The sequence below is a fragment of the Pteropus vampyrus genome, unplaced genomic scaffold, assembly GCF_000151845.1.
Source record: "Pteropus vampyrus isolate Shadow unplaced genomic scaffold, Pvam_2.0 Scaffold237, whole genome shotgun sequence".
Classification (NCBI taxonomy): Eukaryota; Metazoa; Chordata; class Mammalia; order Chiroptera; family Pteropodidae; genus Pteropus; species Pteropus vampyrus.
Genome location: NW_011889018.1, coordinates 1387920 through 1414826, shown reverse-complemented (window position 1 = coordinate 1414826; position 26907 = coordinate 1387920). Strand labels below are relative to the sequence as shown.

At 37.2% G+C, this 26907-nt stretch overlaps 1 protein-coding gene across 1 annotated transcript in view; it reads left to right on the top strand.

Moving 5' to 3' along the window:
- Positions 1-26907, top strand: part of ARID4B (AT-rich interaction domain 4B) — a gene marked incomplete at its 5' end in the record, with an annotated part of 66738 nt that overhangs the window by 15234 nt on the left and 24597 nt on the right. Inside the window, 10 exons of the mRNA XM_023519780.1 lie at positions 2692-2830; positions 5393-5472; positions 7079-7155; positions 8080-8234; positions 11101-11173; positions 12864-12958; positions 13847-13944; positions 14688-14931; positions 15229-15404; positions 19329-19472. Coding sequence (XP_023375548.1) covers positions 2692-2830; positions 5393-5472; positions 7079-7155; positions 8080-8234; positions 11101-11173; positions 12864-12958; positions 13847-13944; positions 14688-14931; positions 15229-15404; positions 19329-19472 — 1281 coding nt within the window. The remainder of the gene's footprint in view (positions 1-2691; positions 2831-5392; positions 5473-7078; positions 7156-8079; positions 8235-11100; positions 11174-12863; positions 12959-13846; positions 13945-14687; positions 14932-15228; positions 15405-19328; positions 19473-26907) is intronic.

The window sequence follows — 26907 nt, the reverse complement described above, 5'->3', positions numbered from 1 at the left end:
GTTGTGGGAAACATTACATGTGACTAGCTTTGTTTCCAATGGCATCATCAGGTTTTATTTCACAGAGACAGTGTATTATTTTGCTGCGACTCTAAACAAATACCTCACCACCACAGAAGCGATGATCTCAGAGGGGAGCGGAAACCACGCAGGTTCTCTGCTTGCTCTATTCCTGCTCCGTATTTTAGTTCGTTAGTGTATTGAGTACTTGTTTTATGTAAACAATTTCCTGGCCAAGCTTCTCTAAAAGAGAAGTTAAAGAAACCTTAGGTATAATGGTATGGTTTGTGCTGGTTATGTGCATTATACTGATTGTATACATTTTGAAATTTCAGGAGAAATAAAATCAGAAGTACCCCAGTAGAAAGAAAGAAATCTATTCATTTCATTTATTTAGTTGACAAATATTTATTGTCTACGCTGTGCCAAGCACTGTTCAAGTACTTGAGATTTATCAGTGAACAAAATAGGCCTTTACAAAATCTCTGCCTTTAGAGCTTACGCTCTCTCGTGTTGGGGGAGGTGGACAATAAAGTAAAAATACAAGAAACAAGTAAATTATATAGTATGATAGATTCGTAAGTGCTGTGGAAATAAGAGTAAGGTGAGGGGTTTTGGGGGAGGGCAGGTTGTAAATTTGCATAAAATGGTCAGGGGTAACCTAATTGAAATGATGTTTGAACAGAGACTTTACAGGAAGTGAAGGTAGAGTGTTCCAGGCTGTTCTGCCACAAAGAGGGAGAACAGAGAAATGAGCTGGTAGAGAAAGTGAGGTTAGGGGATTTCTTTTGAAGTGGAAGAAATAACAGCATACTGATGGAAATAATAGCATGCCGATGGGACTCAGTCTAGTAGAGGCAAAAAAATTGATACAGGAGAGAGAAGTGAGCATCGCTGAGACAGAGTCTTGCAGGGGAGCGGGGAGGGAGGGAATCTAGTTCATAAATGGGGAATGGTTTTAGGGTGGAACCTGGACTTGTACTGTGTGAGGGGGATAGATTATTTATGTTACCAGTTTATGCACACACACATAAATATAAAAATCTTTCTGGTGTCTGAAGTCTTCACACTTGTTAAGTCTTAAGAAGGAAATTAAACAATTTATAAAGATGCAGATGACTTCGTTGGTTAAAGAAAGCCCAGTTTTCTCGAAAGGAATTTGGTACATGTTATCTGTGACATTGTGACTTTCTTTCTTGCTGATGATAATGACATAGTGTCTGTAAAACCCTAGCTAAATGAGTCTTCTGCAATCATTAGAAAGTGGAGAGAGAAAAGTCGTCTCTGATGTTCTCTTCTAATCAAGTAGAAACCAGACTTGTGAAGTCTGTCATTACTGTCCCAAGCTATGTGCCTATTTCTAAGGTTTGATGCTCTGTCGATAGGAGGGTAGGTTGGTTTTTCCTGCTGCCTGTTACCTACTCTCTAAGTAGGAGTCAGTTAAGTGCCATTTGAAGTACAGTAGTTCTACTCAGTAGCAAACTTTAAGATTTGCTTTGTTTTTTTCAGGGGATAATTTTTAAGTTATTCGATCCTTGAAATCAAATAGTGATATTTATCATATCGCTCTAAAGTATCTAATATTATTATAATGTTATCTTTATGTTAAACTATATAAATATAAAGGGATGACATTTATATTGCCATTCTTTTGGAAAGACATGAAGACAAATATAGACTCTACTGGATTTATCCCCATCAACCAAATAGATAAATCGTGTTTAAAGTTTTAAAATACCGTCAGTTTACATTTTTGTCAGTGAACCTGGTCATTGCTAACTATCTCAAAAATATTTTCATCTCTGGAGATAATCAGTACTAGTCATTATCGTATTTTATTTTTAAAAAAGAACTTACATTGCAGTCTATTTAGTTAACATGTTTTAGTGTCTTATTCTGAGCATTTTGAGCAGTCAGTTGTTAGAATCTTTATTTTCCTTAGCACTGATTGTGGGCTTTCTTCTTACAACCAGATTCAGAGTAGAATTTTTTGTTTAATTTTGTTTCTTTTGTCCTTTTTACTTTTACTTTTTACTGTACTTCCCTCTAACATCAAATAGGTGGTTTTAGATAGTTCTTTTTCCTAATGTCTTTCTAATTTACTAGTTCAGTATACAATGTAACTGGCAGGAATTTTTAACATAATACAAAAGAACCATATTGTACATTTTATGAATACCTAGTTTGTGTATATTTGGTATTGAGGATAGCAGTGGTGATCTCTTATCAGATGGTCTCTTCTCCCTACCCTCCTCCCCGGTTAATAAAGACCTGCCTTCCCTTTTTAAAATTAGCTTTGTATTGAGAGTGTACAATTACTGTCTCTAGGACCCCTTTAATCTGTGAGTAAGATCTAGTTTATTTTAGTATATATGGAACTGGGATGTTTTATATGGGGCCTTTAGCCTTTTATGAGAATTTGAGACCAGTTTTATTCTGTTCATATTCCTCTTAATCTTTTAAAATAGCACTAAATAAACTGAAAGATTTTTAGGAAAATGATGTGCTTTCCTCTCATAATAACCCTTTCTGTTATTCTTTAGAAATTTTAAAACCTTTAAAAATTTAAATGGGCCATTCTGTAGATATTAGGAAATAGGATAAAATTTCTAGAATACTTATATTCATCAACTTAGTATGCTTATTCTTTGCGAAGATAAATGGAAATACTTTATTGTTTTCTTTCCCTAGACCTGAAGAAGAATCTTCTTCATCCTCCAGTGATGAAGATGAGGATGATAGGAAACAGATTGATGAGCTGCTAGGAAAAGTCGTATGTGTAGATTATGTTAGTTTGGATAAAAAGAAAGCACTGTGGTTTCCTGCACTGGTGAGTAACTTTAGTACTAAAGCGTTTAATTTTTAACTACATAAGTTCATGAAAAAACAATCGATTTTCCTACTAGTGTTTTTCATAGGTACAAAATGGGGAAGTGGCTTTGGCATCATTCAGTTCACACAAAGATTACTTTCAGAATCGTCGGAGTACATAAGTAGTCTCATTCAGTCTTAAGTGAGATTGAAAAAAAAATAGTATCTACCCCATCTTATGGGGAGGAAGTTTTCGCTTCCGTTTCCGTTTTCTTCCTTTTCAGTTTCCTTCACTGTTTCTCCTCTAACCAGGCTTTCAGTGTTGTTGTTCAGGGTTCAGAATATATCTCTCTGTATCCTTTTTAAGATGCTCTCATCCCCTGTTACAGCATCGGTTGCAGAAATAACAAACTGAAATGCCTTAGGGACCCAGAAAATAACACACGTGGGCGAACAGGAGAAAATGTGGATTGCGGTTCCTGATCTGAATGAAGGCCGAACCCACTGCTCACGTGCCACTGTCAGCACTGGCCAGAGCTGTCACACGTGTAGTTTCAAAACCTGAAGCTCATGAGCAAGAAACAAAAGGGTGAATTTGGCTCGTAGTTTTAGACCCCTGATATTTAGGCTGTCGACTCCCAAGTTTATATCTTAGAGTTCAGACCTCTCTTCTGAGCTCCAGACTTGGGTCTCTCTCTCTTCACTATTCCGTTTGACTATCCTTCAGCCACCTCACAACTTAATAAGCCTAAAAGTGAATTCATTCTCTTCCCCCCCATTCCCAGACTTGGCCCTTCTCATCCTTCCCTCTCATAGTGATTGACACCATTCGCACGAGGCAGAACCCTAACCATCCGCTTCTCTCTCATCTCTCCACTGCCCTAATTCTCTCTGATATTTCTCATTCCTTTAATTTGGCATTGCCACCACCTCTTTACATTCGAGTCCCCATCTTTCACCCGGATGATGGTCGGTAGCTCAGTCTCTCTCAACTCTTACCCTTCTCTGGTCCATTTCTTCATAACAGCCAAAGTAATTTTTTAAAAGGCAAACCTGTGAGGATGTTATCTGTCTTCAGACCCTTTCGTTAAAGAGTGTAGATTTTGTCCTGAGAATCAACATCTACAAGACTGAGAAATCTGAACCCTGCTTCCTTCTCATTCAGCCCAGGAGGGAAGTCGGCCGCGCTAACCTTTTGCTTCCTGGAACGGGTTCCGTGCTCGCTGTCCCTTCCTGTCACCTGTTCTCCGGTCACAGTGCAGCGCTGTGCTGTGCACACGCGCTCACTCACACAGCGTGGTTAGGCCGAGTCCTGCTCCGGCTGCCGCGCTGAGCCGGAAGGTGGTCTCCTCTGGAAAGCGGGCGCTGACACCCAGACCAGGACTTAACTTCCCAGTCGGGGTGCAGGCCCACGTGGGGGGCCCCGTGACCGTCTAAAGCTGCGCCCTCCGGCGCCCAGTGCAGCAGCGCCCCGTAGTCGTTACCGTTGGTGGAGTGGCCGGGTGTGAACGAGTGAACCGGTGTTGGTATTTACTTCAGGGCTCGTTTGAAATGACAGCAACGTTTCCCTAGATGCTAATGCATGGGAGACACTTCCATCAGTGAATTACTTGAGAATGCCATCAGCATCTAAGGAATCCTTAATGTAGTGTGATTACAATTATGGAAAATGAACTTTTTAAACGACCGAATTAGAACTAACCTGTTTCTAGCTCCTCTCTAGCCTTTGGTGGGAGTACATGCTTTTCTGTACCGTTGTGTCACTTTTCAGAGCTAACGACACAGGTCTTAAAACAAACCTGTCAACTTACTTAGCCCATTCTTTATTTAAAAATGTGTCTATGCTGTTAACTTTTCTCGGTATATACATAGTGGGCTGTCTTGGGATTAGAATAATCAGAATTCATAGGCATCTCTCATTAGCACGGCCCTTAGGAAGACATGCTTTATCCTTACTGTAAATAACAGCTAAGGCGATTTCAAATAGAAGAAACCTTCTAATGTTAGTAATAAATCTTGTACAGATTCCAGGAAGGTACCCACTTTAACATGTTTACTTTCTGGAGTGAGTAGTATCATGAAGAAGTTTCAGTATGCATTCAAGTATACACTTCAATGTAAATACTAGTAAGACCTCACCTCTGCTGTTTTGAGGATGGACACTACTCTTACTACAGTTCTGATGCCTGATCCCATTTTGGCTCCTGTCCTTCTCTGAGCCATGACGCAGACCCTCTGCTAAGGCCTCAGCTCTGCCTCTCTTGCCGCCCCCGCTGCACCGTTATTCGAGCTTTCGGTTTCTGACTGGGACGTGGGCCACAGCTTCAGTCTAGCCATAGCCGCCACGCCTCTGCTTTCAACCCCATGCCCGCGCCAAAGCCATGTGGGTCACCCAGAGGGCTGGAAGGCTGTAGGATATAAATTTAAAATTGTTTGTGTGTGTTCCCACTGTCTGCCCTCAAAATAAAATTAGTTTTAAAACTAAACTGCAACTACTTTAAAAATATTTAAGTAGTTGATATTCATGTAATAGCTATAAATGTGCTTTTATAATAGTTTCGCACTTTTTTTTTTTTTGAAGGTGGTTTGTCCTGATTGTAGTGATGAAATTGCTGTGAAAAAAGATAATATTCTCGTTCGATCTTTCAAAGATGGCAAGTTGTAAGTATATTTCACTCGGTATGAAAAATATGCTGTTTTTCCAAATTAGGATGGTAAATGATAAAACCGTTATTTCCAGTGACATTACCCTTTTAATTTTCATCATATAGAACGTTTCAGAGTATGATCTTTTTTCATGTTATCATTGAGTGACGTCCTTACAGTGTACGTCTCATTCATTTTGATCTTTTCTAAACTTGACTCTCAGTACTGTCTAATTCGTCAGTTTTGCCCGCATTATAGCTGGTGATTTGTTGTGGCAAATTTGACATATCTACTGTATCTAATACTTGATTGCTATATCGCTATATTTATTTTTCTTGAGTGTCTAATTAGGACTTTTAGGTGTTTTAATTATGTCCAAATGGTCCACTACAACATTTGACTTCTATATGACCTATAATAGTCTGAAGGTTAGAATGGATTGATATAAACGTATGTTAAGAAAGTGATTTTTCATGTAGAACTTCTTTAGAACTGAGTTACGAATTTCAGGGTCTTTGTTTGTTTTGGATTTTTTTAGAATTCTGTGACTAGGAAAGCCATCTATTTTATACTTTACCTTATTCAGGTTATTATACCTTAAAAGGATCATTGCGTTTTAAGATTGGTGTTTGAGTTTTCAAGTTCTAAAAATTGATTCTTAAAAACAATATATGAAAACCACTTTAACAAAATTTAGATAGAGAAATTTGAACACTGAAATTGAGTACTGGTTTGATGGTATTAAAGAATTGTTAATTTTAAAAGTATAATAATGGTGTATTTTTCAAACTCCATAATACCATAAATTATATAATATTTGGGATTTTCTTTAAAGTAATCCAGTTGAGGTGGGAGTAGGTAGAGGTATAAATGAAGCAGTGACTATGAGTTAATGATTATTGTAGTTGATCGATGGATACATGGGAGTTCATTGCACTGTTCTACCTACTTTTGTATATATTCGAAATTTTTAAAATAAGTTTAAAAATAGGCAAGCTGAAAAATGTATTTGGAGTAGTTTTCAGTCTCTTATGGATTGATTGACACAAATCAAACGCATTAAAGTTGCATACTGGTGTAAAATAGGAAATATATATGACATGTGTGATAGAATCTCTCATTGCTTGCATCTGACCGCTCCTACTGCTTGGGGAGTTCCATGAAGGACAGTAAGTTGCTTGTGAGCCTAAAATCTACAACATTTACATTATAAACTAGTACATTTTATTCCAATCTTACATTTCATAATTGCTTATGATTATTCCAAGGTAATGGCTAATTCTTACTGTTTGACTTTTTATTGGATTCTGCTCTCCGAACATTTTTATTTATTATTTTTATTTCAGTATTTTCAATATTGGTTTTAGACAGGGACCCTGATATTTGAGAATACCTTGTCGTTTATAAAACATCTGTTATGTTGGGTCCTTTTGTAGATGATTACATATTTTAGCATTCTATCCAGCATTTTATTTGAGACTTGCAGTCCTGCGTACAGTCACTTTCATTGTAAATGTCAGTATTCCCATATTTTCGGTAGCTTTCTGTTGTGCATAATTGGACTCTTAATCTCTGTTGTGTTTTTTTCTTTTTTAATTTAAAATAAAAAAAATTAATACAGTACTTCAGTACCAAGAAAGGATGTCCGTGAAATCACCAGTGACACCGCACCGAAGCCCGACGCTGTATTAAAACAAGGTGAGGGACATCTCGGAATAAACTATAGTCAGTTTAAAAACTGAGGAAGTATTTTTGAAGATCAACTTTTCTTTTGTTCTATCATCAGGGGCAATAATTTAAAAGTGGGAAGAACTGTAACATCAGCTATTACTGTAGTCTAGCTCTTACCTACTGAATACAGTGTTAGTTCCTGAGGACGGTAGAAACAGGAATCAAAGTAACTTTGATTTTTATTTCTCAAAATATAACGACAGTTATATTTTTCTGAAGAATATGCAGTAATTGCATTTCTTACTTGATATCTGGCATTGTAAATAGCCGTTTGTTTTCTCTTTGCCTATATTCGTCAAATCCAATAATGTGCTCTGTAGACTGGTTAAAATCATTAAGAATTTATGGTTTAGAATTTATTTCCATGTCTTACACATTGATAACTGTAGCTTATTTTAATTGAAGCTAATTGTTAATCTAATTTACGTTTAACTAGAGATGTAGCAAACCTATTTGTCATATATTTTCAGGTATTGTATGTTCATTACAGTGGCTCTGTGCTTGATATATAATACTGTTTAATAGTCATTTGTTGGCTAAATGATTAAAGATTTACCGATCTTAAAATTGTTTTTACTAGACATGCTTAATTTTTGTTTAAAAGAAGAAAACTGCTCTTTTCTCTTGAAATCGTTTGAACCAGTGGAAAGTGTTCCAGCAGTAGCAGTTTTGGCATCTATAAAATGGGTGCCTAATGCTTAAGACTGTTAGGATTAAATGAGCTGCTCCATGGAAGAGCAGCCAGCACAGCCCCTGGCACGGAGTAAACACTTCACGAATGTCAGTGGCGTTATGAAAACAGTGGTTTTCATTTCTTCATCTTGTTTACTATTTTTAGACAAATCGGTTGTCTTATTTCTCTGGTTCACTTAGTTTATGGTCTCTTTCCAGCCTTTGATCAGGCACTTGAATTTCACAGAAGTAGAACTATTCCTGCTAACTGGAAGACTGAATTGAAAGAAGATAGCTCTAGCAGCGAAGCGGAGGAAGAAGAGGAGGAGGAAGATGATGAAAAGGAAAAGGAGGACAACAGCAGCGAGGAAGAGGTGAGCGCGAGGCCGTTCGCCTTCGGGATGAAACTGGAGTTCGGTTTCCTTTGCGAGTCCGCGGTTGGCATAAAGCCGTTAACCACTTAAATACTTTGAGTATTAGAAACATTTCGTAAGAAAATTTTATTTATTTGTGATACTCATCATAATCAAGTAGTTTGCTTACTTACCTTAAAATGGAAATACAATCTTATGAAATTAAAAATATTAAGTATAGTTATCCCAGTAACCTCAGAATGTTTCTTAATCTTGCTGTGCTTTCGGTTTATCAGATAATTAAGGAAATAGCCACCTAACATAGCAAAACTACTTTCACTTGCTTTTGACCATCGCAAAAACAGCTGTCACCTCATACAATGTTTGCACTGACATATTTTATTAAAATACCTAGAAGAGCATAATTATATATTCTATCTAGTATTAAAAAGAATAATCAACAAAAAAGTAGCAATTAGTATCGCTTTGATTCAGAGAATCTTAAATGATTTTATCTACTACAAATGGGTAGGTGATTCTAATTAGATCATAAGTAACACATCTCTTAATTTATATGGATCAAGGAGCTGAAGTTTTAGAATTTATCGTAGCTGGTACTTTAGGTCCAGCAGTGACAAATACCAAGAAAAGATGTCCATGATGTTACTAGTGACATTGCACCGCTGTATTCTTTAACGGTTTGTCGAACAACTTCTTAAAAGTTATTGGGTGAGAAGTGCAGATAGTGAAGGCTACATACTGTATTTGATTATGAAGTGGATTGTATTTGATGTTTTTAGGAAACTCAGTTAATGTCTAGGTAATATTTTAGGTAAGTTGTAAAATTCTGCCATTTAGTTGTAGTAACAGCTGTTAATGAGATAGGATTGTCTGTGTTGGTGGTTTATGATCTGGCGGTGCAGAATGACAAGGCAGTGTCACAGTCCCTGGCTTCAGTCTTACACCCCCCGGTTTCTGTTTAAAACGCCAGTCCTCGCAGGCAGGCCTCGCCTAAAGCCTCCTTCATGGCTTCTTATCACTCTGAAACTCAGGCTTCGCTCCTGGGACCTCCTTACAGTCCAGCCCCTGCCCTTCGCCCCATCACTTCTCTCGATGTGCCCTCCTACTTGGAACCATACATGCCACGGCAGTATCAAATGATGTCCCTTGCTTCTACCCAGCTGTGCACATGCCAGCACCTCTGCCCACGGCGCTCTTCCCTGCCCTCCCCCGCTCAGCCCGGCACCCCCTGCTCGGCGTCCAAACCCTATTTGTGTGTCATTGTTGGAAAGGGAAACCTGCGAACCGTCACATTCTCACGGCAAGAAAGTTAGTCACCCCATGTGCTAGTCTAAACTACTACTGTTCCTTGTACATGTTTTGTCGTGTGTGTGTGTACACATTTATTTATGTCCGTTTCTCTTCTCCCCTAACCATGTTTTACTGATACTCGTACTCAAAATGTCTGTCACAGTGTATAACATGTAACAGAAGGTTAATAAATGTCAGTTACCAAACTTCCGGTTGCTTAGATTTGTTTTATAAATGTTTTTGTAAAAGCAAATCTGACTTCCAGTTTAAATATTTTCTTACGTTAAATACAAAGTTCACTTAAAATTTTTGCAACAGGAATGAACTTGGCAGATTATGAAAGTCAAATATTGTACCATGGGAACATCTAAGATAACTTCTAGAAGAGATTCCCTTCAAGTTCACATCTGACTGCCTTACCAAAACCCAGCATACATGGACCATGCTCAAAATGAGAAACACAGCTTCAGCATAAACAGATTAATAATTGTCCTTCTTCTCTGCCCAACTAGCACGCCTAATAGTTTATCAACCTGGGTTTTTGTTTTTAACTTGCCTTCCTCTGCTTTTCTACCTTATAAACCAAGGGGCAAATCTCATTCAATGGCATTAGACACATGATTTTAACAATTAAAATGATGTGCTTAGACTATACTGTGCTCCCGACTTTCACTATTAGAAATGCATTTGCCTCGGCCAGAGCGACTGTAAAGCCTCAGTGTATATTCTGAATCATTTTCTTTGCAGTCACCCCTAATCATGCTCTGCAGTGGCAGGCTCCATCGCTCATTTTTCGTTCATTTGATTCAGCACCTAACGTAATGGCTACACTTGCTGGTGCTCATTAATGTTTGTTGAGTGGATGATAGCCACTGATTGACGAGTTCCTCCATCTCACCTCCTACCCTGCTCCTTGCAGGTTGCCTCAGGACCAGCTCCCTACTGCCACAGCCCCTGGCCACAGCAGCAAGAAGCTAGTCCCTCCCTTGTAATTGATAAATCGGGGAACTATTTTATTACTTGAAGATTTCCCTAAGTCTGAATCTTCAGGTATTGTAGATCAAGTTCGTTCCCCATTTTACTGATTTTATAAGCTTTGAGTACTATACAGTGGGGCTCTGTGTAATGAAGGATGCTTGTAGTTACAGCTAATGGGACCCACACTTGTATAGTTCCTTGAGGACCAGTAACGGTCAGTTTTGATGTTAAACCCTGACCCAGTTTAATATGAGTGAGAGGAGGTCTTCTTGAGCCTGTGACCCTAATTTAAAGAATCTGCCTCTTATATGGTAAAACGTTCGTGAATCATCTTTAGTCTCATTTTTTATATGAGAATTTACATTTGGGGTTGTCACTATCGAGGTACCTTTTAGGACGCATTCCTCCGTAAAGCATAAAAGGTCTAGACTTTCCTGGTTTTGAACAGCTTAGTTTTAAGAAAGAATTTTTATTTGGCAAAAAGCCGTTGGAATAGTTTAGTGAGTATTAGTCTTTGCTGTTGGTAGGAAATCTGCTTGTATTATTAAAATTTTTAACTGAGGAACATAATTTTCTATTCTTCTGTGACTAAAATTAGGAAGAAATAGAACCATTTCCGGAAGAAAGGGAGAATTTTCTACAGCAGTTGTACAAATTTATGGAGGATAGAGGTGAGTGTTTTTTCTTTTGCTCAACATTAATGTTGTCGCCATCAGGTAGTTAATACTTTGAAAATAATAATTCTGTCCATTAAGCGTCATGTCACTGGTAATCATGGCCGCCTTCGAGTGCCAGTATCCCCAGCAGCTAGCAATAGTATCTGTCACATAGGAAGTGGAATGAGGAATTTGACAGTATCTTGATGGCTGTCATGGCCGTGGACCCATAAATGCCTGTATTCTGTCCAGTCCTTCCCTCCACCCATCCATGGGACCCCAAAAAACCCTTATACTCGGGAAAAGCAGCAGAGTGAGAATCATAGTGCTGTTGCGTTTGCACCTGCGTAGATGCCTCTAGTAAAAGGCCTCCTTCCACAGTCACAGTTTGGTGTTCCTAGGATGTGCGTGTGAGAGAGAGATGGGCGAAAGGGAGAGACCACAGACAGAGGGAGGGAGAGGGGCGGAGAGAGAGAGAGAGAGAGAGAGATGCGCAGTGCGGGAAGGGGAGAACCCGCACTCGAAGATGGCCGTAAGTCTTTTTATGACCCGGTCACGTCGAGCTGGGAAGAGAATTAACCTGCCATAGAGAGCCAGAAGGAGGGAAGGGTGGGAGTCCCAAGGTGAACCTTTGCTTGGTTTATTAAATCTGCTCGATGTTGTTAAAGAAATGCAAGGATGGGGGCAAAGAGGAATGGGCGCCAACCTTCTATCCACAGTGACGGCCTCGCGCTTCAGCAGCCATGGTCCTTCACTCTCTTGCTTATGCGCTGTTCACAGTGTGGTTTCTAGATTGACGAGGACAGAACGAACGAATAGTACTTGGAAATGCAGCTGTCATCTGGAGATTAATGATTTTTAAATCATCGTCATTTGTATTTCTAATGAGTAGAAGCTGGCTCTCTTTGTCTTATGTTTTGATAAATTATGGTGGCTATTACAATGCGGGTATCTTTTTGTTCTTTAATATGAAATGTCCTTGATTCCAGTGTTATATCTTTGTATGAACGGAGGCTTGGCCTAACAAGGTAGGCTATTTCTTAGGCTTTTGTATAAGATTAAAAAAAAAAAAAAAAAGTGAAGAAAATGAACAAAACTTAAATATTAGAACAGAGCGATAAAATATGTTTATGCCTGTCATATGTTTTTTGGAAAGGGCCATAGGTCGTGTATCTCTGTCTTGTTTTTGCCTCTACGCTTTCGAAGGTTTGATAGCGTCAGTGTCCTTGCCCTACAATTTCCCATGTTAGAATGAAAACAACAACAAAAAAAGACAGCTTTCCCCTGAGTCATTTAGAGTAGGGGTGAATTGGTAAAACACAAAGCAGGTGTCATGAAGACACCTCTTGGTGTGAAGCAGTTGCCCAGTTATCTCAGGACTTTCTCAGTTCTACCAAACCTCGCTTCCCTAATTTCTGTACGTTGTGTTTTGTTGGAATTTTACTTTGCTCTCTCTGGTATTTATTCTTTTGTTCATTAAGGGAATAAAATAGTATAAGGTTTCAAAGATCTGATATGAGAAAAAAGGTTTTAAATGAAATGGACTTAAGGTAGTAGACATGATGTTTTTGATTAACAAGGGATTTTTCTCCTCACATATATGTTTTGTACTATACTTGGTGGTAATATTTCAATCTTTTGAAATTGTAAGTAAAATATGTAGTGTGGTTTTAATATTTAATACATTTTGTCTTTTCCTTAACAGGCACACCTATTAACAAACGACCTGTACTTGGATATCGAAATTTGAATCTCTTTAAGTTATTCAGACTCGTACACAAACTTGGAGGATTCGATAATGTAAGTATTATAATCAGAAGTGAAACATGTTTTTCATACATGTTTTCTCTCATCTAAAATTGTTTTAAAAAAATCTAAGAAGGAAAAGAAAAATATGGAAAGTACAAGTTACAAGCAGAGCTAGCTTCCTCAGACCGAATTTAAATTTAAAGATTTTTTTTTTTAATGAGCTTTCTGACTTACTGTTAAGACCGTCAGACTTTCTTAAACCACCTGTGTCTGTCTGTCACCGCACAACCAAATCGGTGGAAATTCTTTTTTTCTGTGTCTCTTTTCCACTAGACTGTAAAGTCCTTGGGAGCAGGGATTTGTCTTAATATTATTTATATCATTAATTTCTTCCACTGCGCCTGATATGTATAAAACATATCATTTATTTATGTGCGTGTGTGTATCATATAAACATGCAGAAAATCTTTGTTGAACTGGAGAAGTTATCTTAAGGTTGCCATGATGGATGGTGCTCATCCAATTAAGACTGTTCTGAGGGAAAAATTCGGTAGAATAAAATGCTTTAGTAAGATTCATAGAACTGTTTTGATTTATTATCTTGTAAGTTTTATGGGAAATTATACATCATTTAAAAATTTCTATCTGTTTCTTCATTACAAATTTTGATTTAGGAATGTGGATATTATTCACTATAGCACGGTTTATTTTAAAGTCAAAGGTTGTAATATTTCAACATTTGTAATTTTCCGAGATGTGTTAGGATCCTAAAACTTTAAAATATTGTTGTAAACCAGATTTTTGATTTAGCATTTATTGAGAGCTCTCTTTCATTTCTTTTAGACTTAGAACCAGTAACTCTCTTTATACATACTGTATCAAAGTTTTATTATATCCTACCTCTTAACTTGGGGGTTTTCGTTTCTCTTTGTGCATTAGATTGAAAGTGGAGCCGTTTGGAAACAAGTCTACCAAGACCTTGGAATCCCTGTCTTAAATTCAGCCGCAGGGTACAATGTCAAGTGTGCTTACAAAAAGTAAGTCGGTGTACTTGATGTGGATGTGGTCGATATTTTATCTAGAAAACAGGATGGAATTTACAACATAACTTAGGTCGATTATTTCTCCTAAGAAGAAATCAGAAATTTTTGCTAGAGTTACCACTCTAATGTAGTATTTACTACCATGTATTCTGTGAATGCTACTAAGATCGATGAGCTATTCTGTGAAGAAAGTTTTCTTGGCTAAGTAATTTGGAAAGTACTGTGTAGAGGTTAAAATGCCAAGGTGTTAAACATTAGACAAACAGGTTTGAATCCTAGTTCTGCCACTTAGCTTTTGGTACCTTTAGTCCATTTACTTGTTCCCCTAAGCCTCAGTTTCCTCATTTGTAAAATGGGATGATACTATTTGCCTCGTAGGATCACTCTGATTCAGTGGGATTTTACATGTACGAAGAGGCCCAATGCCTGGCATATACGAAGTGCTCAACCAGCGGACGCTGTTACTAACACTTCTGCTGTCTGCTATTGTTACAGCTACTGTATTTAAGATTATGACTGTTTTTTCACTTGTAGCATGGTTTCCTTACATGAATATTTTCTTTGAAAGATACTTCTATTTGGGTTAAAAAGATTGGGAAGAACCGAAATTGAATAAATATTAGAATATTAATTTGGCTCTATATCTGAGAACTTAAATGCATGAATTTAAAAAACCACAACTCTGCAGTGATATTTTGAAATGTTTTCCCAAGTATGATTTCTCTTCATGTTTCTAGATACTTATATGGTTTTGAGGAGTACTGTAGGTCGGCCAACATTGAATTTCAGATGGCATTGCCAGAGAAAGTTGTTAACAAGCCATGTAAGGAGTGTGAAAATGTAAAAGAAATAAAAGTTAAGGAAGAAAATGAACAAGAGATCAAAGAAATAAAGATCGAAGAGGAGGAAAAAATAATACCAAAAGAAGAAAAGTCTACCGAAGATGATATTGAAAGAAAGGAAAATATTAAACCCTCTCTGGTAAATCAGATACTGTCCTTTCTTTTCTTTGGTACATTTTCTATATCCTCTGTAGAGTTTTCATAGTTAATTTTTGTATAATTTTACTTTATTCTTTAGTAAGTGCTATTTTTGTGTTTAAAAGAGCCGTTTGCTGTTTTCACGTAGTGTTTTAGGAATGGCAGGAGTTTCTTAAGTTAACTAATAACTTTCTCAGTATTAGTATTGGTTAGTACCTCCTTTTGCTAACAATTAAATCATGGATTTAGGTTGACAATTTTTACTTTTGTTGGTTTAGTTCCTCTGATCTTTTTCTAGGGAAGTAAAAAGAATTTATTAGAATCTATACCTACACAAACTGATCAGGAAAAAGAAGTTAACATGAAAAAACCAGAAGAAAATGAAAATCCGGAAGATAAAGATGATGAGACGACTGGGATAGACGAATCCCTCAGCATAAAGGTAGAAGCCGAAGAAGAAAAAGCAAAATCTGGGTAAGAAACTTGTTTTTGGTTAAGATGCATTTGGCTCAATGAATTCCTATAATTTGCTCTTTGTCTGTGTGTATGTATGAGTCTAAATTTAATTGACAAAATATAGAATAATGGTGTCTGCGTTTATTACATAAACAGCATTTGCTTCCTTCAGAGACCCTACTAATGCAAATTTGTAGCAAAGGATCATATTTTTGATTCATTCTTCTTGCTCTCATCACGGAAATTTTTAAAATTTTGAGCTCGAGAAAAGTACTTCCTACTGCATTAAGCTTTGCTGAATAACCAGATAATACAAACTTGGGAAGATGACTTTCTGCAGTGTTTTGTAGATGGTATGTTGGCTGTAGATTTTGAGAGTTGTATTCATTTAAGCAAAAAAATAAGAATGGAAAAGTACTAATAGTCTTGAAAAGGCCAAAGTTGTTTTGTTGTGTTTTATATGACAATAGCGTTTACTTGTTTTGGTCAGTTTGGAATGATGAATTATTTAGCATTGTAATTTGTGCATTGCCAGCGGACCCCTGGATTTTATAGTGATCTCTGATGTCTAACCTTATTTCTGAGGGTTTAAAAAGTCTAAACATCCCCGTTGTTAGCGGTCCTTTTAAATAAATACAACCACATTTTATTTTTTGATCATTTTAGTATTTTTCTGAAATTTGGCCACAGTATGAAGCCAAACAGGGAAGAGAAGAAAAAAAAATGCTTAGACGAAGATCGTAAAAGGTGTTTGTTTATTACCTTTGTTTTATATATATATGTGTGTGTGTGTACAGATGTGTATTTCAAGTACTCATTACTACACTTGGAAATTATTTCAGCTATTAAGAAAGTAAGTATTCAGCTTTTGGCCTGAATCTCTTGGTCGTTTTACTGTTTTGAAACTTTAGCCTCAGCATGTGGATAAATCTGGAAAAAGAAAAACTGGGTTTAGACGAACATAGTGTGAGTGCCCGTTCATTAGACTTGGTTGTAGTTCTCTGTGTGTAAACGTATATTTGAAGTACTCCGTGCTGCTGCTGGAGACTCCTTCGACTACTATGAAACTTAGTAAGGATTCAGCTTTTTGCCTGAAAATCTGACTTTTGTATCTGCTGCTACTTCTGGAGCAGCTGCTGCGTGGAAGGCACTCTGATAAGCCTCTATGTCTTCTCTTTGTTAATAATAATTATCTTAAACTTTCAAATTGGTACTTTAAAAAGGTATTTTATAGTACAAACTGTATTTTGTAGTTTTTTATTCATTTAATTCTTCAACTATACTGCTTTTTGACTTCCCACAGATATCTGTGAATGCATCAAAGCACAGACTTCTGAAGTGTGCCGCAGCCCCCTAGCTGTCTGTAGAAGCATTATGTGCTGGCAATGTCCAGAATTGAGTTCTGAATTTTATTAGATCAGCGCAATAGAAAATTTTACAAGTATAAAGAATTAATAAAGTATTATGATAGCACATAAACTTAATCTGAGTAATTAGCTACTGCCAAGAATTTTTCGTGTTCTTGCTCCGTGTTCCGGGTGTGAGAGGTTAAATAAGTTAATTTAAAATGCCTGGTTCAGTGCCCAGCCTGTAGTAGGTATTGTAGCTTTTTTTTTTTTTTTTTTTGGTCTGTTTAGTTATAAGGAGTGTGGCACCAAAGTGGGAAATTTTGATAATTGTGAATTCAGATGAGAAATCTTCGCTGGTACATTTGGTTTCCCAAAATATAGTTGTTTAAAAGATAACTAACAAAATGTGTGTGTCAGTGTAATGTGTTCATCAGGTTAATTTCTTTAAGCTACATGCTGGTTGCATTTTATACTTCCAAAGGCTGTCTTTCTTGGCATTTTACGTTCTATCTGGATTAGTGCGTTTACCTCTGATTTTTGCCACTGAATTCTTAGTGAAAGCAGTAGAATATTTTCTTTGGCTAATAGCCGATAATTATGTTGTCCTCTTTTTTATACAGCAGAATATTATTTACGTGACTTTCATTTGGTTTGTGTCTGAAGTCGATATTAAATTCGAAATTTTTATTTTTAATTGCTTTGATTTATTAATACAGAACATGAAGTATTTATTTCAGATTAAATATAGATTGCCCTGGCCTCCACTTAAAGTAGGGTTGTGCTTGCTATTACTGGCATATGCTTTTTGTGTTCGGCGCATCGTATAACGTAAGATACACCTTAGAGTTTGTTTTCGTTTTTAAAAAATGTAGACCTTTTATTCTATATCTCTCTTCTCTCTTATATGACGATTTTGGGATAGATGATAAATCTCTTTGGTGCACAATCTTTTCTTTTTTGTGGCCACCACAATACACTTTCTGTTCTCTGACATTTTAATATTTTAATTTATGTATGTATTTATATATATTTTTATACATATAAAACATTTATTTAAATTTCTTAATAGTTTATTATCCAAAAAACCCTGTCTCATAATTTCTTAGATGTTTTAGCCTTACTGGTAATTATTTTATTATAGAAATGTTAATGTATTTTCAGTAATAATAGAATTCATCTTTTTAAAAAATCTCAGACCGTAGCTGGTTTCATTTAAGTTTTAATTTTTAAGTACCTGTTCATTTGACTATAGAAGCGTTTTTAAAGTAGCTGTAGTTCTTGAGAATCTTTGTAGACTTGGTGATGCGTTTCAGAGAAAGTTGACACATTTGGTCCTTCTGTGAACTCAGACATAATTTCCCAGTCCGTTGTGCTTTCCTGCATCCCTCCTGCCTCACTATCCAGAGGGAAGGCGATAGGAGAATGAACAAGCATTAAGATGCTGCTCGAATCACTATTTACAGATGACTTTTGTTGCCTATATAATTACATAATTAGAAATGATAAAATGTTATTGCATATAAGAATATAAAACTGAAGTTATCAGTGGAGATAGGCTTTTTATATAAATATTATCTGTTCACTTTTAAAGCTTACTTAGTTGCCCTGTGGTTCTGTTCTATGATGTTTATTCATTTCTCAGCTATAAAGTGGTGGGTTCTTCTTGAGAGAAAACTGTTGTGATAAGTATAGACATACTGCAGAGCAGATAAAAACTTAATAAAGTCGAGAAGTTGACTGAAGTTTTTTTTTAATCTAAGTACTTGGAAATATTTATAATGAGATTTTCTCCGACTTGTTAGATATAGATTTGTGGCTAACATAAAATGAATATAAACGCTCAATTTTAGAAAGTACACAATATCGAGAAGATCACAATGTTTGCAGTGCTGCTTCTGAAGGGTGTAACTTTTGTTTCATTTGGAACTTTGACGTTGAAAGAATTGGTAAGAAGAGTTCCAGTCAATAATGTGGTAAAGAAAGCAGAAACTGTGGTGAAGTTTAGAAGAACAGAAAAAAAAAATTTAATGTGATATTATTGTGAAGTTAGAATATTCCTGTGAAAGGTAAAATAATATTTTAGTATAACATTTGAAAATTTGGTTTCAGTTCGTTTTTAAGTTGTTTAAGACTAATCATTGGCTAGTACAATTTTTTGTTTTAAACATCCTGAGACTGGAAGTATTTGAATGAAAAATAATTTTTAGTTAGAAAATGGCTCTGAGGTGTAATGATCTTTGTTTCTGTCAACCGAGATGTAAATACTTTTTATAATAAAAACATGAGAAAATTGTTAGTCAACCGTACTAGTTTCTTGCGATTTAGCACAACTTCTGTTCTTTTGGCTGTTGGAGATTTCCCTTTAATGCACTTATTTTTCAGTGTTCCTTTTCTCTAACCGTATCTCTCTGTAACCATGGTCATCTTACACAGTTTTACTTTTTAATATTAAACCGAAAATCAGAATTTCGTACTCATGGAACCTGCCGTTTCCGGAACAGTCACAGCCACGATTTTTATCAATTTATGTGGTTTGGAACTGAAAAGCGTATGAAGTGTCTTTTATTAACTGCCATTTTTTAAACCTTTCAAGAGATGAAACGAATAAAGAGGAAGATGAAGAGGAGGAAGAAGTGGAAGAGGAGGAGGAGGAGGAGGAAGAGGAGGAAGTCGGCGACGGCGACAGTGAGCAGGAGGAGTTTGAGTGCTACCCCCCAGGCATGAAAGTGCAAGTGCGGTACGGACGAGGGAAAAGTCAGAAAATGTATGAAGCTAGTATTAAAGATTCTGATGTCGAAGGTGGAGAGGTCCTTTACTTGGTGCATTACTGCGGATGGAATGTGAGGTAACTTGAGTTTTAGCTAGTGATTGCTACCTAAAAACACTGATAAAATCATTTCCTATTTTCAGATTTCATGAACGAATTCCAGGCTTATTAGTATTTTAATCGAGGTCATGGCACCATATAAAAAACACGTAGTGTTCAGCACGTAAATGCCTTGCTTAGTGACTTCCTACCTACGTTTTGCGATGCTTAGGTGTCCTTAGGGTCTAGAAAACCGAAGTCTACACAGTCGATTTTTACGTTATGCCTGTAGGTTAACAAAAGCAACACTAGTAGTGAAATGATAGAAAATTCTCTTGAAAAGGCGAAAGAGATTTGTGCTTCCTGCCGTCCGCGAGCCAGTGACCAGGCTTCCCGCTCTCTCGCGTTCTCAGCCACCTTGCCTCAGCAACCTCTTCTTCGTAATCTTCTTAAGTCATCACATTTCTTTCCTTCAGTAGGCAGGGATTTTAAAGTTGAGATTTCTTAAGAAGCTTTAGCTGTTTCAAGAAGGCCTTCTCTCCTTTTAACAGCGCTCGCATGATAAGCCTTTTTTCAGAAACCTCCAGAACTCATTCGTGTGTCTGAAACAGTGTCAGCAGGCCGCTTGACTAGCGTACAGAGCACTTTCTGGCTTCTCCCGGCCTAGGGAACCGAAAGGGAAGACTGAGGTTTGGTTTCAGGGTGTGAGCCAACGACGGAAGTGTTTTTCTAACGCAAGTTTCCTTTGGTTTAGCCAAAGAAATTTTCTATTTGAATTTTATCCAAAGTTTGTCAGTCAGTTTTGGGATCTGATTATTTAGATATCTTTTAAGAAAAACTTCATTCCTTTTCCAGTATTTGATGTTCTATTCGAAATACAGCCTATGATATAGCCGTGTGGCCCTTGCGAAGTTAACCGTAGACGGTTTTTACGTGGTGGTTTCACGGTGTGCCTAGTGTCTTCAAAGGAACGCAGCTCTCATGCTTTCTACTTAAATTCTGTTCTGTGGCTTGGGGAGTTATTAAGAAAACATCCTCTCAAAGTCTCTTAAAAAAAATACTCTGTTTTCTAAAAGTACATTTTTGTATTGTCCTGTTGCAGCGGTAGGAAGCTCCAGAAGCATGTCTAATCTGATTTCTTATTTCGAGAAAAGTATAATTCTGATCCGTTCTGAAGCTTGGCAGAAAATAGCAACTTAAGTCGTAAGGGAATATTCAGGAGTTTTGTTTGGGACTTGATCTTTGTTATTTCTAACCGACAAGATTGACAGAGTTTCGCACTGTAAAGTACCTGAAATAAGCTTTTCCAGATGCCACGTTAACAGCGTGTGTCGTGCATCCTTGTGGCTTTTGGTTCTTCTGCTGCCTCTTTGGCGCATGATTTTTCTCACCTGAAGGGCTGGCTATTAACGGACCGTGTTCAAAGGGAGATACTTGAAATCTCAGCTGCAGCTGCTGTAAGAATATTTTGTCCAGTCTTCGATATTTAATAATATTTAATGTAAATGTAGAGAGAGTTCCAGTTTTTACTAGGATGTAAATACAGATGTCGAATACGTCGGTTTAAAACTAGGAAGAAGTCAGATCAGCGGAAATGAATAACTACTGCGCAGCGCCCGCAAGAGAAGAGCCGCGCCGTCTCTTAGCCTCTCCTTTCCGTTCTTCTCTCCTAGTTATTTTGCTCCTTTATAAACGAGGCAGTTTTCCGAGGAGCCTTTGTAGAGCGCTCTCAGTTCTGTGGCGAATGAATAGGATTTAGGCATTCTCTAAGTTCCACTCTAATCAGGGCTCGATGATTGATTATTGTCTCATTAAACAGAAGAGGGCTGAGTAGGCATAAGAATCGAGACATTCATAAATTTATTCTGCGGTTATGAAACACCTTTCTGTTTCGTTAGGAAAAGACTGACTGAAGGCAAGAGTATCCTGTCCGAGGAGCAGCTGGATTTTAGAGGGTAGAACGATAGGGGTTGGGTAGGGTGCAGGAAGACTTTCAAATTGAGACATTCAAGTTTCTGAGGACATAGAGAGGACACTGAGGCCCTAGTGCAACAAGACATGCTTGTGTCGGCGAGAAGGACGCCGTCTCCTCCTGACAACGCAAGCGTTTGTGTGATATGAACATTGAGAAGAAGAAAACTTACCATCTTGGTGAAGACCTGTAGGGTGGATCTCTCCAGCGCCAGACAGAAAGCAACTGGGCTGCAGTTGCTTAAGCAGTTCCTTTCCTTCTGCAGTGATAACCAGAGTCTGTCCTGAGCAGTCATTTGTGATTTTTTTTTGCTGCTCCTTCATGTCTGAAGCTAATCTCATGAGGACTGCAACAAATCCTCATCATCTGCAGCTATTTTCTTATTCTGGGCGATTCAGCTTGATCTCTGAATTCACACATAAGAGAAGTGCAATTAGAAACGAAGATTTATGCATGAAGGTTCATGAACGTAGTTTCCTCTTCAGTGGCAGCCGTTCATTACCGTAGCGATGTAGGAGATTCTGTGCGGAGCTGTTCTGTTGAGTCTGAAACATCACTTTCTAGCAAACAGATTTTTCTTGAAAATATTTTAGTCGATATGGTTTTCCTTGTAATTTTTACACTATTTTTTCTAAAGTGCTGTGTAAACATCTACACGAATAATTGTCATTTGTACTCCTATCTCACAACTGAAAAGTGGTGATTTTTGTTAAACAAAGGATAGCGTGTGGACCAGTTTGTTTTTTTACAATGAAAAAAAGTCATACTTTTACATGCTTACATTAATTTTACTGGAAACAGCCAGAACTCTGGATTCTAAACCACATAATGACTTGCGGTGACCATATATAAAACTATCGTCCAAAGCAGTAGAATTTCCTAAGTCTCCACGTGCTTGGAGTAAATCATTGCTTTTTAATAAATATTTTTAAACTCTTCTGAAAATAGCATTCAATCTAGAAAAATGGGAAACTATATAAAAGTAGAAAGGTACGATTACTATTAGTATCGTAACGTGTTCTCTTTTAGTCTTTTAAAAAGTGTATACATTTCTTAAAATTATACTCATACTTCAATAACTTTTAATAGTAGGCTGTTATATTTGTTTTAATTTATCTTAGTGATGTTAATATTAGATAGAAACTTTTATTACTATTTTTAGCTAATTGATCCTTTTGACGCTCCAGTTTCTAAGTCATGCCATAAACATGGGATTAATTTTGAAAATAAAGTTACGCTTTAAAATTCACCTGCCGCAAACTCCGTTACGTGTGTTAGACTTATCCTAGTTCATAACAGCCGTCATAGGATTTAAAATACGTCAGTATTGTATTGATGCTGATTTATTTTTCTTCATTTATTTAGTTTGGCTTTTTATAATTCAGGGTTTGGGGGTCAGCTGCATTATAGGATACCCTTAAGAAAAAGAGTGGAGACTCCAAAGTTTCAACTGTAAAACTCTTAAATAAGTAACAACAGTTCTATTCCGTACTACAACTTACAGAAAACAGAAAATAAGATAAATTGCATTTAAATAGATTATTTGAAATAAAAATATATCTCATTTAAAAATATCTTATTTCTTTAAGCAAATTGGCTCATCCTTGGAACGGGGGGAGACTCGTAAAAAGCTTTCACAAATGGGTTCAGTCCCACTTTTTGTGAACATTTGGCTACTTTTTATCAAGCATTATTCCTTTATTTGGCAAACATAAGTTCAGCATCTATGTGCCAAATACTATGCTTCGCACCAAAGGTACAGAGAAATGTCCCTATTAAAGAATTTATTGTCCAAGGGAGGAATTACCCCGCCAGCATGTACAGCCCACCGATCCTGTCCCTCCTCCCCGCAGTGCCCTCAAACCTGTCTTTGTGTTTGCTTGCGTTCTTCAGTCACGTGTTGGAATCGTTTCCCCCTGACCCCACCCTCTCCTGCTGCTCTGGTGTGACTCTGCAGTCCTGGCCGACACACCGGAGGGGGAGATCGAGCTCCCACTCCTTGCCTGCGCCTGCGCGGCAGGGCTTGGCTGGAGGAAAGCAAACAGCCACTCTGACTGGTTTTATCTTAAATTCCTGACTGTGAACCTCAGGTGCGCACTTACGTATTTCCATTTACTCTCCTCCTTTCTTGAAGACTATTTCATACTTTTTTTTTTTAAGGGACTGTTTATTATCCCATCGAGGTATAATTGACATACAACATTGTATTTCGGTGTGCAAGATAATGATTTGATATACGTGTATATTGTGAAATGATCACATTAAGTCTAGTTAACATCGTTACCACACATAGTCACAGAAAATTTTTTTCACTGCTTATCTCCTCAAATCCTCAGCATCCTTTCCCGTCATCACTTTTAGCTGGTGACCTCGTGTCTTGAAAAATTGAAATGAGAATTTCTACACTTTCACTGTATCTACCTCATTAACCGCATCTGCTGCCACATTCTCTGATTCTCATCTTCAGCCACAGGTGAATAAACAGGCTACTGTCTAAAGCCAGCCTTGTAGTTGTCATACCTTCTTGTCTAGATCAGAGACTTGGGCCTGGAGATTCTCTCCCGTTTTCTCTGTCATCAGTTTCTTGCTGTGTTCTCGATCATTCCCATCCACTTAGAGACCTGCAGTGATCTCTCCCATCTCAAAACTCACTTGAGTTTTCCCCTACTGTTTCATTTCTCTGCTCCATTTCTGCCCAGTATAACTATTCGAGTTATCTACACTCGTTATCCAGTTTCTCTCTTGTTTTGGTGTAAACGCACAGTAAGGCTTTTGCCCTCACCATGCCTCCAGGACTGTCCCCATGATCCCATCTAGCCAAATTCCGTCCTTATTTCTCGACCTCTAGTTACTTTGCCTTTATCAGTGGCACTTGACCCGGGTGCGATCGCTCCTTCCGCGGTGCTTTCCACTTGGCCTCCAGCTGCTGCAGCTGCAACCGTTTTTCTTGATCTTCCTTTCTGTCTTTCTCAAAATTAAGAAACCACCCCTCAGTTCTATCATTTGTCTCTTCGTCTTTGTGTGTTTTCTCCCTTCTATTGTTCCTTTCTTTTATGCAAGTGTATTTAATGTAAAACACATATTTAATGTACATTTGGTGGTTTTGTAGATTGGCAGGTGCCATCAGCGTTCTCTGTCTAACTGCACAAACGCTCATCCCTTAAACTTATTAATAAATTTTGGGGGTACTTTAAAAAGTCAGTATCCGAGTCACAAAATACAGTGAGTGCCACAGTGGTCTTTATAAATAAAGCCTGATATAAGTGCTCTGTGATGTGTCATTAACACTACATACTACTTCCGCCTAAAGCCAGAGTCTTTAGGAAAACCAATTGATAGAATGGCTACTCTATTCTCTGGGGGTGGTTGTGTTAAACCTTAAATATGATTATGCTATAATATTCATGTTTCTATCATTCCGCTGTTATTTTCTTTATTATGATGAGCACCGTTCCTATCTTTGATGTGGCTTTAACAGTTATATGAAGTAGAAATATGAAATGTTAACAGCATGCTTAGAAGTTTCATTTTTCAATAATATAATACTTTTGTTATGTTTTAAGTACATGACTAAAAGCATTAAATTATATTCAGTGGGTCCTTTCATAATTTTTGCTTTAGATAGTCTCTCAGGTTGTATGTAAACTGAGATTATTATAGAAAATTCGGCAAGTAGGTAAACCGATGAAATTGTTAATGAAGTTTATAATTAATAACGAGTGCTGCTTTTCATCATGACATGGACCTTTTTGCTATTACAGTGTCATACCTTTTTTCCCATAGTTTCTTAATTAAGGGGGAAACATCCTTCCCTTGCTAAGATAACCTAAATTTCCGCGTTAGATGTGAGGTTTTTAAAAGCTAAGTTATATGACAGACATTAATTTTTGTGTGTGTGTATATGTGTATACACACACACGGCAATATATGAAATAAGTATCGTTCAGCGATTATTAAATGAATTTATCCATTACAGAAAGCAAAATACAAATGATTTTAATATGTTACTTAAACTAATGGTCGATTATTAGATTTTTGTCTTTATTATAATCCGCATGCATATTTCAAATACTGAGTTTTTAAGTATATTGTCAGTTTGGTTTTGCTTATGAAATTATTTTTAAAATATCTTTATTCTATGTGTAATTACTTTTTTAGTCTCTGAGGTGGTCTTTAGGGTATATATTGATGTGTTCTGATAATATTTCTTTGGAAGACGTTTAGTTGGGTTTAAGAACTAAAATCTGAATCGATGTGGGCACAGTCACCATTTCGGTATCTTATATCTGGTAGGCTAACATTCTTTTCCATTTTTATTATTGCTAAATGATTATTTTTAGATGATTTGCCAACACATCCACACAAAAATTATAAAGCTTTTAGAACTCTGTTTTTCTCTGGTGAGAGCAAGTACACCGTGGTCTCTGAATGGTTCCTCCTAGCTTCGTATAAATATTTTACTTTAACACGTTTCAAAAATTCAAACATTTATTGATACGGCTTCTTCTTTCAGAAGGTTCGGCAGGTTTGTATTGTTCCCTTTGTAATTGCCGCTAGCGTTTGTCTTCTCTGTTAAATTGGAAGTAACTAGCGGGCAGGAGCCGAGCTGCGTCCACCGCTGACCGCCGTGCCCGTGCCGAGCCTCTTCCTCAGCGGGCACCAGACCTGCTGGTCGGACGGATCAGCCCCGAGCGAGCTTTCGGTTTTGGAGTTTCACAGAATTTTCCATTCCAGGGTCCCTGCGGCACAGCCCCTCCACTCTGTGCAGGTCAAGGAGCAGCCCTTTGGCAGTTCAAGGAGTTATTCACGTGTCTGTTCTTTCTTGTTTATTTCATTAGTTGAATGTTGGATGATCTCAGTAGAAATATTATCAGATAAGTCATGTATATACTCTGAAGATATTTCCTTAGTACTTTACTGAAATATCAGATAAGATACTTCACTAGATTCTGTGCAGTAATTACAATGAATTAACTGGTAACGGAGTTGAAAAAGTATGGTCTAATCACTAACAGACTTAGTCTTAATTTTTAACTCAGTATATGTTTTTAATATTTGTTTTAATATTTGTTTTTCTTTGTGTCCCCCCCCCCCCGAATTTGTTTTTAAATGAATTTAGTGATCTTCTTTTCCTGGCAAGCTATATTTCCTTTTATCATGAGAGGCCAATTACTCTCTTCCAATCATAATTTCTAAAGCTAAAGTCCAGTTAAAGGCAGGGCAGTTTTATCAGTAATCCAAACTCTACCTAGTTTTCCTCAGACATTCTCATAAAACTCTACTGCTTGGATCTAAATATTGTAAATCATTTTGTTTGTAGGCCAGCCACTTAATTTAAATTGCTTTCCTAGCCCTCAAGTTACATTATCTTGAAACATGGTAGCTGACAGCAAC